Genomic DNA, 21722 nt, shown 5'->3' on the forward strand with positions numbered 1-21722 from the left:
TCAAATTTAACTTCATGCTGCAAGAGAAATCAAATTTAACTTCAGCTAAAGAATGATTAATAAACTAACCAAGAAGCCACCACTGTATACTTACTTTATAATAACAAATGGACGCAAGTTTCTGTTGACTATTGTGAAAATATTATCCGCAAAAAAGGCAGGTTGATTTTGCCGCATTTCGCCCACAAAATACAGTCAATTCACTTTACAGTATATCCTGTGAAGCGATTCGAGACGTCTCAACGACGTGATAGGGCGCTATATCAAATACAAGGATTATTATTACACGATCAGGGTTTCCCAGATGTGAATATAAGCATTATTCTAAAGTAGCAATGACAACAGTAATTTCTTTATAACTTTTATGCTCAAATTTATGACTGGTCAATTAAGTTATTTATTTAAAGGCACAAAAAGTTAAATGTTAAACACTTAACTCAGAGGTGAACCAATAATTATTAATCTGAAAATATGCCTTTTATAAAAAAAATTGAATACCCAAAGAAACTACCACCAACAGCTTATCGACAAAATCTAACAAAAATATCTGGGAAGCCCCGAGTACAATTAAGAAAGATTTATTATAAGACTGCTAAATCCAATGAAAACTATGTTAGTGTATACATCAAAGGCATGTTTTGCCTTAAACTTTCTATAATCAATATATCTCTAAAATGATATATTGGGAGATATTGGAAAAGCTCTAAAAATACTGTTGCACCTGAGAAGGGAAGGCATATGAGAATAGAAGAGGTCATACACTGATATTTAGAGTTTCAGCAGCTATTTCTATCTTTGGTACACTAGGATTCATATAGGAAATAGTTCATCTTACCTTGGCTTTAAGCCACTTAATGTTGCCAAAGGGAGAAAAATAAGGAAAAATTAACCACATGTCAACAAAATTAGCAGAAGAGTAAAAAGGAAAGCACTTCAGAAACGTAACAGAATTTTACAAGCATCGCAGTAAAAATACTCATTTAATTTTTTTGTGCTTGCCATCATTAGCCAGTGGCACAATGTCTCCTTATATTAACAAATGTCAGCCAGCTGAGCTACTGGAAATAAGTATGTGCTTCAATTAACACTAAGATAAACATTCCTGCACCCGTTGAGATTACGTTAACACGTGACAATCCAGGCTTACTGGCTGAAACTAATGAGTACAGCTTAATACCGTTTCATGAAAGTAACTTTGTTTAAAAAACTACCTTCCCCCCCACACACAGAAACACGTGTGTAATTATGCTGCCCAGCTATACATTTGGTGCAGTTAAAGATCACAACACAAGCAGAAAAGAAAGATTACTAGCCTGATTTTTTTTTAAAAAAACATTCTTTGAATCAAGGAAGTCCTCTCCACATCAAATATGGAGATCTACTCCCAGCATCAAATTTCAGAGAAATCTTTTAAATCCACAGCTTTTCTTGAAATCTAATTTTGACCTTTTCATGCCATGACATCAGAAGATGCTTCCTCTTTTCCTCCCCCACCCCCCTCCAGTTTGTTTACAGTCTTATTTTGTATACCCAATACTTATAAATCCCTTGAAGACACCTGTGGATTTTGATGAGAGGGAACTCAGTATGTGGAGAATGTCTTCTAATTTGAAGAGTAATGACCCTGCCACATGTAAGTCATTTTCCTTTCTTCGTTTGCAACGTCCTCCATACACAAGCATACCAGATAGTACCCGGAAGAAGCGGAGAGAGGCCCTTACAACAAACCAATGAGTCCAGCAACTAGGAAGGAAATGCAAAAGGATCTCTCCTGTAGTAACTATGGATTTACACAAGTTGCTCAAAGTAACAGCCTAACAAGCATCTGTGGAGTTTACACTTGTCTAGGAAGTGGTTGTACAGCGAGTAGATAACCCCTTCATTGACCTGGATGAAAGTGCCTCACCAATTATTTCATGACAGGTTTCGAACGTGTGAAAAGCACGATACATTTCCAAGTTTACAATAGATTTTGCAAAATGCTAAAAGCATACGGTTCTCCATGTAATGAAAACCATACTCCCAAATCTTACTCGTATGGTAAAATATTCACTTTGATAGAAAACAGGGAGAGGCCCTCAACACTGCCTCAGCATTACACCAAATCAAGCCGGCTGATGAACATATATTGACTATCCCACTGAGCTGACAGACATCAGCAGCAGGCTCACATTAACGTCACATCACTGGAATTCATAAATTTGAATAAAGTGTGCACTGATTTATGTTACACCAAGTCTGGAGCCCACAAAGGAATCTATAGTATTGAATTTTGATATCTCTTTCATAACATGAAAATACCCTCTAAGCAAACAGCAAAAATGTTATGGAGAATATAAATAGCTGCATATTTGAGCATGGCTTCAAGCTGAATTTTACCAAATGTTTCAGTATTTGAAAAAGAGTTTGTATCTTTAGAAATGTACCAAATGACAAATAACTTCCATTTTATCTTTGATATTTTATTGGTAGACTTGTCATGAGGCTCTATAAGCACCTTCACTACTAATGAAGACTAGCATCAGTTTACAACCTCCTCCTCCCAAAGCTACCAACGACTTGAACCAGAGGCCCACTGGCTCTAAGCAATGAATCTGATCCAACTATTGGATGAGAAGGGATGTTTTGCAGGAAGTGCATATTTTTAGCAATCGTTTAATGTACATTTGCTCACCAGTGGGGGAACAAACTAAACAGACATCAGGGAAGCCCTCCTAATATACAAAGCCAAAGAGTTGGTGTCTTCTATCATAGCATCAATATAGTCATATAGCTGTCCCTTTGAAGTAACTCTTCCAAGACTTGCAGACCTCAGGTTAGTGTGTGGAGGATGTTGAGAATGAAGAATGGAAAAGGTTGCATTCCTATGAGCACAGGTGATCAGGATTTAACTGGTACATGTTACATCATGTTTAAATGAATGCATTAATGCAGGTCACTTCATAGCATGCACAAAAAAAAACTATAAATTTCAATCGGTCTTATCTATCAAGAATGAGAGGCAAACACCGTACAGATGCCGCACATACCCAGATTGGTTCAGGCATCAACCACCACATAACCAAGTTTTTTTTAAACTGGGACTTAAGGAGAAATTTGCCACATCTACAATCAATCATGGACCAAACTATTTATCCAATCCCAAAGGTCACTAAAAATTGGGGTGGGTCTGGGGTCAAACATGTTTATAGTAAAAACTACACTGAAAAATTACATATTCTCAAATAATTTTTTTGCTATAAATTTGCAATTAAAATTGATTTCACCCCACCCTAGCTGCCGCCAATTACTCGGGTGCTCACCTCTGGATGTCCTCCCGATTGGAAAGGCACTGTATAAATGTAAACTGTGGTATATTTTGCTTTCTGTCGATTTCATTTTATGTTGTTATACAGCATGGCTCAATTTCAGTGTTCTACTGTCTCCTCCAATTTGTTGTACCCTTCTCTGTTCATCGATTACTGCTCTACACTAGAATGTGCTGTGCAGTTGACGTCAGTTCTTGGAAGGTTGTACACAGGTAAGCTATGTGCAGTAAATCTGATGTTCCCATACATTTGTGCTACTCATAATATATGGACCAAGGCCAGGCTATTATAACGAGCATTGTATCCACCACATATAGATTTAACCACGGTTATATTTTCCACAGTATACAAAAGAGAAAAATAAATCTTTGTACAACTTAAATTTATGTGCACTTATAAAAGAAAAAAATTCACTTAGTCATCTAAGATATCTTATGATTAGCAGACTAAAGCAAGTAGTATGATGCATTTAAATATTTAAATAAACATTAATACTTCAACCATTATCAGTATCATACCACTAAGCTATTTCATAAACCAACTACAAAATGGATAAAACTAGAATTAAAAGAAGCCCCATATATTTCAGCTGCGCTCACGACTATCTTACAGAAAATGCAAGTATGAAGAATGGATACAACCTCAAATGAATGCACCCGAAGGTTAAAAAATATGTACACAATGAAAACTCACTTGGGGAATGTACCCACTATAGAATCTTAGCTCTTTTAAGAGAAAGGGAACAAAATTAAAGGACTGGAGAAAGGGAATAGCAAATCCCTACGCTTTCCTTCCGATTCAATAAAATATATTCTTTTCAACTGCAAGCTTGTCTGCAAAAGGAAATGTATAGTGCACAGAAAATATTTTAAAAAATGGAAGTTCATGACATTTTAGGAAACCTATAGCACAGAACTCTTCCTGGTCAAAGGTCATGACCAATATTTTAAACTTCAAAAGATAAAACACAGCTATCATACAGACTAAATTACAGCTGAAAACACAGGCTACAATATTCATTTATGGGTTTGTTGGTGAGCGGTTGCTTAGATTCTGTGGCTGTGATCTTGTATTACAGCTGGCTTAAGGCCAGCACAAAAAGCCACAATGCAATCAATAGATAGTGCCAACAAACCTTCCATTCAATTTAGATGAAGTGGCTGATTCTCTTCATTCCTCAGTTGAATACTCTCAATAAAGTATTCCATTTAGTAAGCAGCTGTAGGTTACATGAAGCATTTGAACTGAACTGCTATAAACAGTAAATATTCTGCACTATGTGGGTGCACTTCCTAAATGGAGAGCATTGCTATTTTTAGTTTTAAGTATTGATAATTTTGCTAAAATTAGTCTTCCAAGCATATTGGAAATACGTATGAGAAGTGAAGTTTTGTGTCAAGATTGGCTCAGTGACAGAACTCTTGCCTCGGTATCAGTAGGTTGTGGGTTCAAGCCCTAATCAGTGGGGGGGGGTATATTGTTGAAGGTGCCATCCTTCGGATGAGACATTAAACTGAGATCCTGTGTATCTGTTCAGGTAGACATTCAAGATCCCACGGTACTATTCGAAAAGAGAGGGAGTTTCTCCCAGTATCCTAGCCGACAATACCCCAAATAAAATTGGTCATTCATTTCATGGCTGTTTTGTGACACTCCCACAGTCACTCCACTTCACAATAAATCCTGTGAAGCACTTTGGTAAAGTGAAAGACACTATACCAATTGCACAGATTATTATTATTATCAACTTTCCAACTCCGATGAGAGTGCTACCAACTGAACTACTCGGACACCTGAAGAGGGTTAACGAATTAGCAGCCAGGCTAGAAATAGGGAGGGTAGAATTAGGCTTGGCTGTCATTCCCCCTTACCAAACTGATTGTCTAAGTTGATTTGTGAAGAATTTTGTTACTGGAAGACTGAAAAAATTCCAGTCTTCAACAACGATGACAAGGAAGATATCTAAAAAGTGTGTAGATTGGCAGACATCATAAATAATCCTTGTATTTAATAATACTTGTATTTGATAGTGTCTTATCACATAGTTGAGACGTCCCAAAATATACAGTAAAGTGTATTGATTGTGCGTTTTGTGGGTGAAACACTGCAGCCAATTGCACACAGCAGTATCCCACAACCGGTTGAGGATTGAGTAACCAAATTGTTTTATTTATTTCTTGGGGGGATTATTACCCACAGAAAACGATCTGCCAGTCAACTAACAACCGGGTTCCTACTAAGTAAACAGAGGCATGTGGAGGAAGGAAAGGAATCAAACCCAGGTCCTCTCGCTTGCGAGGCAAGTGCACCAATCACTAAGCTACAGGACTCCACAAGGGATTTACTGTAAAGTGTAGTGATTTTGCATGCTTTATAGTGCTGTGTAATACTCTTAACAAACAAACAAACCCTCATTTTGATTTAAAAAAGGGAAACTAAAGAGTTCTGCAGAGAGGTACCACCTTTAATCAACTTCACCCATTTCTCAATTATAACATGTAAAAGGAGCACCGTGTTGTGCCATTGTGCAGAGCTTCATTGCAGTTTGTTAAACAAAAACTATCAAAGCAGAATCATTCCTGGGCACCTCAAAGTAAAAGTCCAAGTCAGAGTGCCATTGACAGAATTCTAAAAAACAGGCCATCTGTTGGTTCGTATGGTGCCCAGGAAAAGGGAAATTAAAATGCTAGTCTTGACTCTATTCATGTTCACTTAAACCTGAGAAGGGACCCAACTGAAGAACGGTACTTGATTTTAAATACATCCCTATTGTGTAGCGTTGTGCTAATTAGTGACATGAATTACCCATTTCACAAGGCTCATCCACTCTAAACCAATTATGAGCGAGACATAGCAAAGCAATACTCAGAGGTTATTATGTCACACGCATATCTTGGGCACACATTGCCATTACCACATATATTAAGTGCGCTACCATTGATGTGTAAGAGATTTGATTCCAAATCACTGTACTACTGTGTATTATAATTAAATAATCCTTTGCTGATACGGTATGTATTATGAAATGTCTCAAAGCACTTGACAGGTACTTGCAGTCGAGTGTTATTGTGTGTTTGTAAGCAGCCCACCAACCAATTTCCACACAGCAACGTTCAGATTGAGTCGTGTGGCTCAGTGGTTAGAGCACTCGCCTCGCAAGCAAGAGGATGGGTTCGATTACCAGCAGAGTGAAACGTTGGGAAAGTTTCCTTACTCCACACGCCTCTGTTTACCTAGCAGTAAGTAGGAACCCAGGTGTTAGTCGATTGGCAGATCGCTTTTCTGGGGGTAATAATCCCTCCAGAAATAAATTTGTTTTTAAAAAATAATTGGTCACTCAATCCACGATGGTTTGTGGCTATTGGCTGCTGGGTTTCACCCATAAAATATAATCAATTCACTTTACAATATATTCTGGAAGTGCTTTGATGTGAAGATGCGAAAAGGCACTATATCAAATGCAAGGATTATTATTATAACATGTATTCTAGTACTGTAGTGGTGTGGGAATTAGTGATAGGTGCTCCATGCTGCAACTTAAACATGATGCTCCTTTTACTTTATGGCTGTTTAGTTTCTGCAGTGAAGTACCGCCTTAAATCAACTTCACCCGTTATAATTGGGAAATGGGTAAAGTTGACTTAAGGTGGTACTTCTCTGCAGAATCAAACAGCTATGAAGTTAATGACCAATTTATTTGGATTGTTGACTTGGACACCCGAAGAGACTCTCTCTTTCCAACAGTCCAGTGGGGTCTTTAACATCGACCTGAGTAAGACCCTTGGTTTAACATCTCGTCTGAAGGACAACACCTTCGGCAATGTGTCAGCATTAGCTATGAGCTTAAAGTTCCGACATGTTCTTGAACCCACAACCTTCTTTCTGACCCAGAAGGTGAGAGCCAGGCTGATGTCCATTACCGTAAGTTTGAAGTTTATGAAGTTATTTTCTGAAGGAATACAATTTACAAGTTAGCAATAGTACTGATATACTTATTAGACATCGGTTAATAATGTTTGCCACCTCATATACTCTACTTTCAAATGTTTGTTTTTACAAAGCCACAGGACTACCAGGGTAAAGGGCTGCAATCTGCAACTTGGAATTTAACTGACTGAAAGAAAATTAGGTAAATATGGTCAGTTATCTCAATCCTTTCCAGCTTTTGAAATATAAATGTTGGTGGTAGTGAGGAAGCAATATTCAAGAGTTTTAGTGGTCATGGCTACCAATGGGGTAGATCATCATGTACATACGTTGCAGACAGCCCAATTGATGCATCAGTATCACTAATAAGAGAGACCCAATCTGGCATCAAGGCTTCCAATATGTGTACACTGGTTATCTGATTGCTAAACAGCTTAAAACAATCTCATCTTATTATGTTCCAATTTAGATTCCCAGCCTTTATTGGCTGTATATAACTGAATATTTCTTTCGATGAGCAATAGAACTATTTTTGGAATATAGTGGTAGAAAATGAATGTTTCCTGGAGTAGTTTATATATTAATACCAGCTGTAGAAGCAAGTACGACGGTCTGACATTTTAATTAAGTCCACATTCAGTTTATGAGTGAAGACACCTACCACAATAAACTTAGTTCAAACATGATGTCACATTTTAGCCAGAACAGTTGGCAGTAACGTGCCAGTTATGAAGTCTGCTAATAATGTGGCATTGTTCTGACAAAGGGTCGTTACCCGAAACATTGACTCACTTTGCTTTCTCCATAGACGCTGCCTGATCTACTGGTTGCTCCCAGCAACTTCTGTTTTGGTTTATTATTACTGTCTACTTTGTCAAATGCCAACTGAAAATGGACCACTGTAGGTTTCCCAAAGCCAGGCAGACTGCCGAGCCACTACACAGACTCGTCTTCACTTTCCTCCCACCACCCCAATTCCCGTGGAGTTGTATGGTTATATTTTACAATCAAAAAGAGGCCAGACGAAAAATGTATGCACAATCAATGAACCCGATGGCAAATAGGTCAGTTGGGAGTCAGAGGTAATCAGGAGCTGGTGATAACTCGATCAGATGCAGGTCACAAGATAAACTCAATGTTCTTTCACCTTCCCACCCCCAAAAATTAACATAGCTATAATTGATAGTTAATGAGCTGCTCAGTCACATTTAATTTCTATGAGAAACACCACAGTGCTGAACCGTCTACTTTTATAATTTAAGGAAATTGACTTTTGGCTCGCTTGCTACTGTTATTACCAACAATGTAAATAGCAATTGATACAAGAGTCCCTATAATTAGCAAGTATAGAAGCTAACCATGGATAGCTTTGTTTTCATGTTACATTGTTAACAATTCTTGAACTCCAATGGAACTGCTTCAGTTAAATCTCTGCTTAAGAACATAAGAAATTGCTCGGCAAAAGAAACCAAGGTCTGTCTAGTGCGCCTTCCACCAGCCTGGCAGTCGCTTGACATGTGTCCCAAACTAAATGTTGTATCCTGAGATATTATTTTCTAGCAGAAATCGATCTAATTTGTTCTTGAATCAAACAACATTTTCTGCTTTCCCGGTCTCCCTTGGGAGGCTGTTCCATAGGTTTACTACTCACTCACTGAAGTAGTGTTTCTGCAGATTTCTTCTGAACTTACCCCAATTCAATCGCAGGCCATGTCTTCTGGTTCTACCGCTAGAGTCTAACCAGCAAAAAAACACACACATAGCTTGCCACTGAGAGCTTTCCCACTGCTTGTCCAGCTAGGCCAACCCGAGCCGTTAGGGCTTTGGCTTGCCGGGTTAACTATTATTATTAATATTATTATTATTAACGGGTGTTGAGTATGAAGAGTCCCTGCCCCCGCCTTCATGTCCTGCCAATGAGCCCGGCTGTGCTGTCATCAGTGGTGCCTTGGAGTATTGTGAACCCATCAGGTTCAGGAACTGGAATCTGAGACGACCACAGAGTATTGGCTCAATTCCAGCATTCCAATGTGTGGCAATATGTCCAGCATTGCCAAACATGCCACCTTGGAGCCAGTTAATCTGCAGTGAGACACTGCTTGATTACCTCCTCCCCAAAAGATGATAGTATGGCTGAATAAGAAGGGCTAAGCTCTGCAACATCGAGGAATGGTGTAAGAATGAAACCGTACTTGCCAATTTCTAGTATAATCTTAGTCTAAGAATCTAGATTTCTACCAAACAACTTCTGTTTACCAATGTAAGCCATGTATTACACTAACTCCCTGAATGTTCATAAAATTTTACAGCGCAGAAGGTGGCCATTTAGCCCATTGCACTGGTCCGACCTTCCCCACCAAAGCAAAATGCTCCGATTCCACTCCCTTGTTCTTTACTTGAAGTAAAAAGTATGTATTTTGTGCTACAAGGCAAAGAACAAAAGTAGATTGTGCAAAGACATTGCTTTCAAGGAGAGAGAGATATCAAGAATCTTTGAATTAATACCTTCTTAAACCAACGTAACTACTACTATGCTATCCTGATAACGCTTTTTCAATATTTTCTATGAAAGTCCCCAAGGTCCAAACAAATCTACCTAAATGAAACACACATTTGCATTGATTAAAATACTAGTAACGATAAGTCAGAAAGTTTTAAAAATCAAAATATCAAAAAAAAAGGAAATATGTTAAAAGTTTTTGTCCAATCCTAAATTCTCTAAATTTATATGCAACTGTGATACAATCATCGTTAAAGTCAAAAGCTAGAGATTATAATTATTCATCTAGATCTGTTATTCTAAGGAACTAAGGCTTCTTAGTCTTGGTGCACTGGCTGGGGGTTTAAGGCAAGGTTGAAACCTACTGATTTCCCATTCTGAGTCAATTAGGACTAAAGAATGCTGAGAATGCTTTGCTCCTTTTGAAAGCTCCAGTCCTTCAGAAGCCACTCGTGGAATGTGTGCAAGTTTTGTTAGTGCTATGGAATATTTTATGCAACATGTTCCATAAAGGCACAATACCTAACATGTTTTTTTTTTGTCATGTGTCGTTTATTCAGTGCACCAGATATACAGCATTCTTTCATTTTAACATAAATGGAAATAGAAAAGAGCACATAGTCATTACACCTCCCCCACCTGACTTGTGTACATTATCTTATCGAACACGCATTTTATGCCTATTACCTTATCCAACTCACATTTTCCACAAAATTCATTCATTCCGTTCCTTGTAGCACCTGAATTTCCACAGGGATTTCACCTACTGACCTAACCTTACAGTTTTTATGTAATAAGCATTTTATTCAACACATCATTATCTGTATTTGTTGGAAGCACATTTAAAATCCACTAGATTTGGTGGTGGGGGGAGGGGGGGAGAGGAGACAGACAGACAGACGAATGTTTCTTCTGGTCTCGAGGATTACTAATTCCAATTCTGCATTGAGTTCAGATTAAACAGCTTCCCATTATTTTGAAGGCCCGAATATCACATGAAAAGTTTTTGCATTTTTAAAAAAAAATGTTCAGTGGTCTTTTCCCAGGTCTTTGCAATGGAGCATTAGCTAACTGAGTTAGCTTCAAAATAGCACTGCCTGCTGTGTCTGTGAAACTTGTCTCGCTTACATTGTGGTGACAATTTCTACAGCACCAACAGCAAATTACAACAGTCAATTTCTGGCCACTGACGCTTCCCCAATTAAGTAATGTTCATCATATAGGTTGCAATTTCCTGGTAACTGTTTGGTAGCAGCGCAATCAAAGGCATATTGCATTTTTCACTGGAAGTGTATATATAAGAATTGCCAGACGAAAAAACACCAAGGTCCATCTAGTTAATTTGTTTAGGTTTCAGAATCCAAAAACTTAAATGGTGCTCTTTAAAATGACCAAGCTTCTTGGTTTTCCACACCGAAGAAAATAAATTCAGACATTGTTTGGAGGGCCACAGGAAAGGGAGAACCAAGCAAAGCCCATGAGGGTAGGAAACACCAAGATTGAGGGTGGAAGCAGAATTCAAAAAGGCCTACAGTCAAGAATTCAAGGTAATAAGGCATAATTTCCCAATATTCCTCACTAAAATCAAGACTTATTGTTGTCACCTCGGAGTCAGGACTTGCAACTCATATAGTTTAAGCTGACACTCCAACGGAGTGCATTGTTTAACTAGTAGCAAGTAGGGATCCCGGTGTTAGTCAATTGATGGGTTGCTTTCTGGGGTTAATAACCCAGCAAAAAAAATTGGTCACTCAATCCATGACTGTTTGTGGGACACTGCTGTTCACAATTGGCTGCTGTATCTCACCCACAAAATACAGTCAATCCACTTTACAATATATTCTGTGAAGTGCGTCAATGACATGATAAAGTGCTATATCAAATAAAGATTATTATTATTGTCAGAGGTGCCATCCTTCAGATGAGACATTAAACCGAGGCCCTGTCTGCCCGTTTGAGTTTCTCCTGGTATCCTGGTCAACAATCCCCAAATAAAAAATTGTGGGCATTCATAGCCTTTTGTGAGACATTGCTGTGTGCAAATTGGCTGTCGCGTTTACCCACAAAACACACTTTACAGTATATCCTGTGAAGCACTTTGGGATGTGCTCTGATGTGAAAAGGCGCTATACCAAATGTAAGGATTAAGGGGGTTATTGGTTATTTTTAAACAAAGGGGAAGTGCTTAAAAAAGATTTCACAAAGAGTGTTGTTTCCCTTTGCTAAGCATCTTACTAAAGTGTAACACTGAAATTGTAACAAGCTAGCCACAACTACTGCAATTGTTCTGCATATAAAAACACACATCCTCCTTTTGAATCCCTGAGCACAGCAAAATCTATCAACAATTACACAATGACCAGCTGATGGCAACATTTTCTGAGTCATTATCTGGATGGAACTGAATACCTCAGAAGAACATTCAACAACAACAACAAATGACATTTGTATAGTGCCTTTCACATCAGGGGGACGTCCCAAGGCGCTGGACAGTCACAGATCCGCACCCGAGCTGGTGGTTGGGATCAGGAAAGGTGGGTAGTGGGGCGGGGAGAGTAGGGTAGGAGGGTGACCGAAGGCACGGTCAAAGAGGAGCTTCTTGAGATGGGTCTTGAAGGAGGTAAGGGAGGTGGCAAGGCCAAGGGACTATGGGATGGAGTTCAAAAGGGTGGTGGCAGAGAGGCTGAAGTTCCGCCTGCCAATGGCGGGGCAGGCAAGGCAGGGGACGTGAAGCAGGCCTGAGCCCGCTAAGTGGACAGTTTGGTAGAGGGTTAGGAGGTCACAGAGGAGGGAGGAGCAAGGCCGTGGAGGGCTTTGAAGGTGATGATCAGGATCTTGAAATGTATCCTCAGTGATAGGGAACCAGTGGAGTCGGGCAAGGATGGGGGTGGTAGGGTTGCGTAGCCTAGCGCAGGAGAGGACACGGGCTGCAGAGTTCTGCATAATCTGCAGCCTGTGGAGGGAGGAGTTAGGAAGGCCGACAAGACATTCAAGGAATCTTTACTCATTCTTCTGCAAAGCAGTTTTGCAACAAACCTTCTGGCACGATTTCTAATCTTTGATATATAGCACTCCACAATCTACCCTATGACAAACTGCAAAGAGAATTTGTTCACTTCAGGGGCTCCCTTCAATTTACTGCCATATCTTGTTATCTCTAATGTAGGCCATTCTCACTGGTTCACAATGCAGTAGGTCATTGAAGCTTCATCTAGGTTTCCCAATATTTAAGATGAACATCCTTGAGGTTCTTCACATGAAGTTCTGGAAGCTTACAAAAACACTGGGGGTATCAATATTTGATGCATCACTGTTGCACAGACAAAACCCACTCCACTTCATAAATAGGTGTAGCTGCTCATGAAACCCAAGAGTTTCATCTCAGTAGTACTTTATGTATGCTGGTAGCAATCTAATTCTGTTAGTGCTGCTATCCCTACCATCTCTCTCGACACTCAGTCCAGGGAGATCTTTCCCAAATCAAATAACTTTTCCTTGTGGGAAATAATGCAAGTCTCAGTTGCTGGCTTATTCACAGGACACACACTGCTTCTCTGTTCACCTTCTTCTCAGTCGCCTCCATCACCTTCATCTTAAAAGTTAAAAGTGTATTGGAATAGATGTCATGCTAAATGTAAAAATGTGAGGTCTTGTGTTTCAGACCCATTTCACCAGACAGAATGTGTTGTACATAGACTTTTACATTTATAGTGGAATTATAACTCCAGCCACACTCACGCCTAAATTAAGACGAGAACAAGCCACGCTTTGTGACTTTGTTTTTCTTCTGAGCAGACTGGATGCAAGAACTTCAAGCCTGTAGACCTTCTCATGCATTTCAAATATTTCTACAAGCTCAATTATAACATATCCACCTCACTACTTTTGTTTTTTTGGGTTTGGTTACCACCTTTCATTTGTTTCAATTCCTCAATAGTTCACAACTGAAAAAACATTTGTCTGGTAGATGTAGAATTCACCAAAAATCACTCACCACTCTTTTTCTCAGCAATATCTATCACTGTAAAAATGACCAGGTGCCATTCCAATACAAGAAGTGAAAATGCCTCACGACTAAAATATCCACAGGTTACAGATGTGCGGCCAATTATATCAATCGCTTAGACTTCTTTCTTCTGTAGAGTTTGAACAGTTCATTTAATTTTGAGGTCAATCAAAGGCCTATACATTCATTTTCGAATGGCTAGTAGGTGATAATTACTGACAAAATACATTTGCTCCAAATGAGCAATACTAGCAAATAGCTGAACTGCTGAGTTTGTCTATGAATATCTTCTTGTGGCCAGTACCAAAAAGAGAAAAAATATAATGGCAAATCAGTCTGTTATTATTCTCTATATTCACAAGTTAAAGGAAAGCAAAACCACCAACTAAACAGCAATAGGATTCACCAAAAAGCACTCACCACTCTTTTTCCCAACAATATCTATCACCATATACAGATAATTCAAAACAAGATTTAAGTTTGATTTCAGCACATAGGACAATTTTTGTAGGTTGTCGCGACTCAAAGCTAACAGAAAAGGTAGACACCTTGAGAAATTTTTGAAAGATTACAAGGAACCTGATGTATACCTTTACTCCATGACCAACATCATCCAGCACTGTGTAGTCTATTGGTTTCCGAATGTATCTCACTGGTCGTTCAACACTACCCGGTGCTATTATTTTATGAGTTCTAGATGTGTTCTTGTTGGTGGTCAGAATACCGATCTCTCGCCGAGCCACCTTTTCTTTGTGGATGTCCACAGTCTGTTTGGAAAAATGAAAACAGTTAGTTTTGCAAGCTATGAATCTAGATAATAAATAAAAATCCATGTATTTGATGTAGTAGCCCATCACATTAAAACAACTCTTCACAGTACTTCACAGAATTCTCTGTGAAGTGTAGTAGTTATCTATAGGCAAATGCAACAGCCACTTTGTACACAAAGTCATGTATTCTAAATTTTATGTAGAGGGCAGTTGGCCAGGACACTAGGAGAAATTTCTTCCTTCTTTCTCCCAAATAGTTAGATTCTTATGCTTTCAAGAATCTAAGGTTTCGCTGCTTAATAGTCCAGCCCTCACACAATTCCATTTGATAGAGCACATTTCATACTAGAAGAATGTCTCAAAGTACTTTATAGAATTGCTCTAAAATTTAGTGACTGCATTTTGTCAGCAAACACACTAGTAGCTTGCTTCAGAATTTGAAAACTTGAAACAGCATTCTTCTATTAAAGACATCAAACACAAATCCTCAGGTTTGGGGGTCCAATGGTTTGAATGCTTTTACTTCACTTTTGTAAAGAGTTACAAAAGCTCGACATTGGCAAGTATAAATTTTGTATAACTTTTTGAACTTGTTACAAAATAGTGTGCTGCCTAATAAAATCCATGGGTTACCTACTGGACTACTTTCGTCAATTAAGCCTATCATAAGAGTTTAAAGCTAAAATTAAAGATGTTAAGCAATAGGGAAAAGGTAATAGTACACAAACAGGAATATACCACTGCCAAAGCATTGTGAGAAATGGAGATTTAATTCCCTAACCCATCTAGATGCTAATCTCAACCTTAAATACATCAAGCTTTATAAAACTTACTACACTGTGTACATGGGGCACTGTAACTATTGATATATGTAAGGCTAATTGTTACCCATCGCCCATTTTATACCTTCCATTTCACTTCGCTTCAGTACTTTCCCCAGCTAGAATTTTCCAGGATCAATTTATCAACAACCATGATTAATTAATTCTGTATGCTATTTCATAGGAAGTAATCCATTGCTATCCACTTATATAGCCTGCCTCGCGCAACATTAGGTACTTTCTTCTAATGCACATCAAGTTCCATCTCAATTTGAGTTTCACACATATGGGGAGATAAATGATACAGGAAAAAAAATGAAAACAAGAACACAACTTAATGGGAAAATATGCTAATCACTGGTTATAGTACAACAGTATAATAGTTAAATTGTTTTGGTGACATTATTATAGCCTGAAAGACAGGATTATAATGGCCAGCCAAAAATCAATGTCAAGCTACATTTGTAATGATCTATTCTCTTGACAATTATATCGGGCAGAGAATACTACCAATACATCAAAGGAGAACTTTAAACAAGAGCAATGTTAAAACCTTGCTTCTATAGTTTACATTTCAAGATTGAATGTCTGCTTCAACCCTTTTTTTCCCCCCAGTAGATTTCTGTGATCTTGCATTTATGTGCCTTGTATAGTTTCCAATATTTCCTTCATCTATCTTTACATCTGAAATAGCAGTTAGTTTGAGCACAATGTCCAATTTATAATACCCAAGTATATATAGGATTGCCAGGACACCTTTGCGTTTAGGCTTTCAATTTCAAGTTTTCAACAACAAATTATTTTGTGTCAAAGAGGGTGTAGGATTAATCATGGCCAAAAAACTGGTTCGAGCAAATACCATTAGTTTTCAAACAAAAAAAGTGATTCATCCACACACAAGTTAGTTGTATTTTAAGTGGGATCTAATTTGCAATCACACTTTCCTAGGTGTTGACAGCATCAACCTGCATAGATGGAACACAGTGGAGCTGGAGCAAAGCCTTAATGTATTGATTTCCAACATTATTTCTAACCCCATATCTGTGCTCTTACTTAATAATAATCCTTGCATTTGACATAGCGCCTTATCACGTCTTCTCGACGTCTCAAAGCGCTTCACAGAATATGCTGTAAAGTGAATTGACTTGAATACTTGTGGGCAAAACGCGGCAGCTAATTGCGCACAGCAGTGTCCCACAGACAGCCATGGATTGAAAATGACCAATTTATTATTGTTTTTGTTTTTTGGAGGGATTATTAATAGGCGTGTGGAGTAAGGAAACTTGCCCACGTTTTGCCCTGCCTAGAATTGAACCCAGGTGTCTCGCTTGCAAGGCAAATGCTCTTGAGTACTTGCTCAATTTTTCCTCAAATCCAGTATTTTTCGTCAAATCCAGCTCTCCTCAGGCCACTGAGAACCTCAACAATGCTTTTCACCTCAAGTCTACACCAACACTCTCCTCGCCGGATTTCCCAGGTACTGCAACCCTACAAATCTGTCCGCTCCCTTCGCTCAGCAAGAATTAGCCTACTTCATGTCCCCCACATATTCACTCCACAAGCGGCAGGCAAACCTTCAGCCATTCTGCTCCAGTTCTCTCAGACTCAATCCCTCCTCATTCTCAAGATGTACCTCTTTGATTGCATTTTCAGTTATCTTGGCCCTCTCCACCCTCTCAGCTCAGGTGCCCAGTCAGCAGTGAGAAGTGCTTTAAGATATCCTCATGACGTGAAAGGTTTTATATAAATGAAAATTGTATTGTGCAAGTTCTGGGTCAAAAGACTTCCATGGCTGACTTGCACCACCACTGCAAGACCATTTGCCATATATTAAAAAAAAAGACTTGGACAGGACAGACAATGGGTCCTTCCACTCAAGTTATGGTTGAAACCAAAATTAAACGAGTTATAAATACTTTGCAAACTAATGAGAAAGTTTCAGAATGGTGGATTTGAGAATGACCGCAGACCAAAAGTTAAAGAGTATCTAACTTTGCAAGATGCACATCTTTCAATTCCTCTAACAGATGTCCAAACTAGCCACATAGAGGCACCCACATTTTATTCTCTTTAGTGGATTGCTAATGGATTGCACACTGAATTGTCTATCCAAGAAACTATTTTGTTTTTGGTGAACCTGACATGAATAATGCTGATGCAACAATACAATTAGTCAATGGTCCATTCAAAATATTTATTGATTTTTTTTTTAAGAGAGCAACCCTATACATGATTTGGCTGCATAGTTTAAGAATAAATTAGTTTGAGAATATTTTGATAACTGTGGGTGGAGACGGAGATAGTTGGGCGTCATCCGCATGCATGTGGAAGTTATCCCCATGCTTGCGAATGACATACAGAATCTAAACACTTAATAAAATCCCCCAAATTCCTTAGTCAGAATGCCTGAAGCAACATTTTCCAGAGGAAACATCAATTTGTTTTAAGAGCTGAACTATTTTGCCCACAAAATATACACTCAATTCACTTTACAGTATATTCTGTGAAGCGCTTTGAGATGTCTAGAAGACGTGAAAAGCGCTACATCAAATGCAAAGATTATTATTTCATCTTCATTTCATTGTCAAATAACCTCCTAAATGCAATTAAAACTTGCACGTAGAACCAAAATCCCTCAGTGTATTGCAGGGCAGTTAGCTAAACCGTTCAGTTAGGTAGATATGGGTGTGGGGGAATGTTATTGAAATTCTGAGATCAAATTGTTTTTCTGAGTCAACCAGGTGTCCGACACGTGCAGAAACCCATCACGATGCTTAGAGTATCCAAAGCAAACTGAGAAGTTACTTCAAATAAAGTTTAGAATTCTTCAAAACACTCCAATCCAGTCACATGAATTGTCTTAATTAAAATGTAAAAATCAGCACTTTCATAGGGTTCTTCCTTCAAACTATGTTTTGATTCAATCTTCGTAAATCAGGAGACGGTAATTCCAAGAGCTTACATGGAAGCTTCCCATGGTACTACGCAAGCTGAATTGAAACATCTTTCGCAATTTTTTTCTGCCGCAGCTAAATGCCAATGCACACCTTCACAGTCTGCCCATCACTGTAACTGTGCCCATTCATTCGTATGATTGAATCACTGAACCAAACTGTTACAAAACAAAGAAGTGGCACAGTTTTAAGTCACATACAATGTGTTCCATAATTCTCAGAAAATCACTCAATATGCCTTAACATGTTCAGGTATGATACATCTCAGCCCTATATTCTGCCCCCCAAACACCCCACCACCAAACAATAAGGTTTTCTGCAAAACTCCCACAATATATACATAATACATATATATCATATAGTCCTATAGTTTAGTGGTTAGAGCACTCGCCTCGCAAGCGAGAGGACCTGGGTTTGAATACCAGGCAGGGCGAAACGTCCGGCAAGTTTCCATACTCCACCTGCACCTGTTTACCTAGCAGTAAATATAAACCTGGTTGTAGTGAATTGGCAGATCGCTTTTCTGGGGGTAATAATCCTTTTTTTTTACGTGTCTCGGAGCCATTATAAGGGGTTATTATTACATAACATTTACATTTCTATAGCATCTTTCATTTTGGGAAGATTTCTCAAACTGCTTCACAGGATATACTGTGAAGGGCAGTGACTTGTTTTATGGGTGAATGCAGCAGTCAATTTGCACACAGCAATGTCCCACAAACAGCCATGAAGTATATGTCCAATTTAATTCGGGGGATTGTTGGCCAGGATACTGGGAGAAAGAAACTCCCTTCTCGTTTTGAATAGTGCCATGGGATCTTTAATATCCATCTGAACAGGCAGACAGGGCCTAGTTTAATGTCTCACCCAAAGGCTGGAACCTCAGACAATACAGCACACGCCCATCATTGTATTGGAGCTTAGACTATCAATTCCAAGTCCCTACATGTGGCTTGAACCCATAAAGTTCAGACACAGAAGTGAAAGGGCTACCAACTGAGTCAGGCTGCATCCTGGTTGCAGACGTCTGAAATAGTAATGACTGCCTGTGCCAAGTTTGAAATTGAAAACTTTCACACATTTGAAATCTGATCTGTAAGTGATTCAGTTTACATTAAATTCTTTATTCCAGCGTTCTAAAATGTGGATATGACATCAGCTACAAGACAGGCTGAACATGTCATCTTCTCCACCTCCCTTGCCCTCTCTCATCCAAATCCGTAGCTCAGGTGCAAACCTCTCATTGTCCAATGCCTTGGGACGTCCTCCTGATGTGAAATGCACTATATAATACACTTTGTTGTCGTTGTTCTGCAATATAGCTGATGAGATAACATTACAAGCTCGGCGACCATTTTTCCCCCCAATCCCACTGTTAATAATATCCTCAATTTCACTTTTTATACCAAATATCAACAATTTGCATTCATATAGGTCCTTTCACATAGGTTGGGTCTTAGCTTGCTTTACAGTGATGGGGTTAGACCTTGAGCAGAGGTGTTTAACCATAAGCACTGTCAACGAGGTAAGTTTTAAAATGGGACTTAAGAAATAGGGAATGAGACGGAGTGAGTTCCAGAGGTTAGCGGCATAGAACCTGAAAACTAGGCCTCTGATGGCGTGGATGAGGTGGGAGGAACACTTAGCAAGCTTGAGTTAGCCAAGTGGAGGGTGTGAACAAAATGGGGAAGGAGGGGATTAGAAAGACAGAAAGGTGCTAGGGTCTGAAGGGATTTGTTGGGAAGGTTGAGGACCCTGAAATCAATTTACTGGGAGACAGGCAAACTTGGCAAGCCCCAAGACCTTTTCAGGTTCTATGCCGCTAACCTGTGGTGACGAACAGATTTTTAATCTATAAATCTAAAGTACTGCCTATGAACAAAGTTGCTTCCCAGGGTTTCTTGCATTACTAATCAAGGAAATTGACTGAGAAATACCCCTTGGGGAAAAAAAACCTCTGTATTAAACTAATGGGTTTATTTCCTGCCACAAATTATCTTAGGAAGAGACTACCCATGCCTGTGTAGACGCTTCTTGCCACCAGATCCAATGATTGTGACACCACTTGATATGCTGCACAATAACAACCAAGGCAACGGATAGCATTTGCTCACAACCAGAAGTCCCTGGAAGTGGCAATATACTGCTTCAATTGTTACTTTTATGCAACAGAGCACATATTAGGTAATTAAATTTCTTCAATTGGGAATTGCGCCCAGACCACTGAAAAGATTTATATCTAAGAATATGCAGCTGATGTCACGCCTACTGAAGTTTCAACAGTCACAAATTTCAGGTGAATGTGATTTTTGTTGTGGATTTTTTTAAAAAAAAACAATGAGCAAACTTTACAACTGGAAGTTTCTCAGCCATTCTGCTCAGTTTACCTGCTCCTGAGGGACGCAATAGGAAAATAGTCAGTATTTCATACATGACAATCCAAATCTCTTTATAATATTTGCATTCAATATAGCGCTTTCACAGCATTAAGACATCTCAAAGCGCTTCACAGCATATACTGTAAAGTGAATTGACTGTATATTTTTTATAATGTAAGTGATATTGGATTCAGAGCTTTTAACTGGTCATGTATGGCACAGGAATAAGTACCATCTCCGCTTTCGGTTTAATTTCTATATCTTTGGCGGCCTGATTTCCAGAGTGCATAAATTGGGAGCAGTGGCCTAAGCATTAAGAACACCACCCCGAATTAAGCAATACTTCAGCACAAGTCACCAGCATTAGACAAGTTAAATCATGGGAAAAGTATGCAAGAAAAACACTTAGGTGAACCAGACTCCATTACATTTATAATTTTGAATAACCATAAACTCAAGATAGAGTGAGAATTCAGATCAGTACATTTCTTAGATAAGGATGTACACAATCATTAACCTCCCCTGGGCACCATGTATTGATCCTACTGTTTCACAATAAGATCATTTAAATATTTACACAGGCTACAGGTAGACACAGCCACAAGTCCACAATATTCCTATGGTCCCAGTTCATGTTCAGATCATTCAACTTCTGTACAGTACTTCACTCCAGAGAGGAAGAGGGTGAGTTATTCTATATATAAGTCCTGTAGTGTAATGGTTAGCGCACTGACCACGCAAGTGAGAGGGCCCGACGTTCCATTCAAGGGCGGGACAAACTCTTAGGCTAGTTTCCTTACTCCACATGCCTGTTTACCTAGCAATAAGTAGGAACCTGGTTTTTAGTTGATTGGTGAATCACTTTTCCCGGAGTAATAATCCTTTCAAAGAATATTTTTTTTAAAATAATAATGTGGTCACTCAATCCACAATTGTTTGTGGGACACTGTTGTGCGCAATTGGCTAACGCTTTTCACCCACAAAATATACAGTCACTCCACTTTACAATATATTCTGTGAAGAGCTTTGAGACGTCTCGAAGACGTGATAAGGCCCTA

At 38.9% G+C, this 21722-nt stretch overlaps 1 protein-coding gene across 13 annotated transcripts in view; it reads right to left on the minus strand.

Annotated features, from left to right (window-relative positions):
• Window positions 1-21722, minus strand: part of abi1a (abl-interactor 1a) — a 71626-nt gene that overhangs the window by 20681 nt on the left and 29223 nt on the right. For 8 of the 13 annotated variants that reach the window (XM_042331987.1, XM_042331986.1, XM_042331981.1 and 5 more), the window contains 2 exons: window positions 14332-14508; window positions 836-850 (listed from right to left, as the gene is read on the minus strand). In XM_042331987.1, the coding sequence (XP_042187921.1) occupies window positions 836-850; window positions 14332-14508 (192 nt within the window). The remainder of the gene's footprint in view (window positions 1-835; window positions 851-14331; window positions 14509-21722) is intronic. The other 5 variants (XM_042331985.1, XM_042331982.1, XM_042331980.1 and 2 more) reach the window with 1 other exon arrangement.

This window comes from Callorhinchus milii, unplaced genomic scaffold, assembly GCF_018977255.1.
Source record: "Callorhinchus milii isolate IMCB2004 unplaced genomic scaffold, IMCB_Cmil_1.0 Scaffold2, whole genome shotgun sequence".
Taxonomy (NCBI): domain Eukaryota; kingdom Metazoa; phylum Chordata; class Chondrichthyes; order Chimaeriformes; family Callorhinchidae; genus Callorhinchus; species Callorhinchus milii.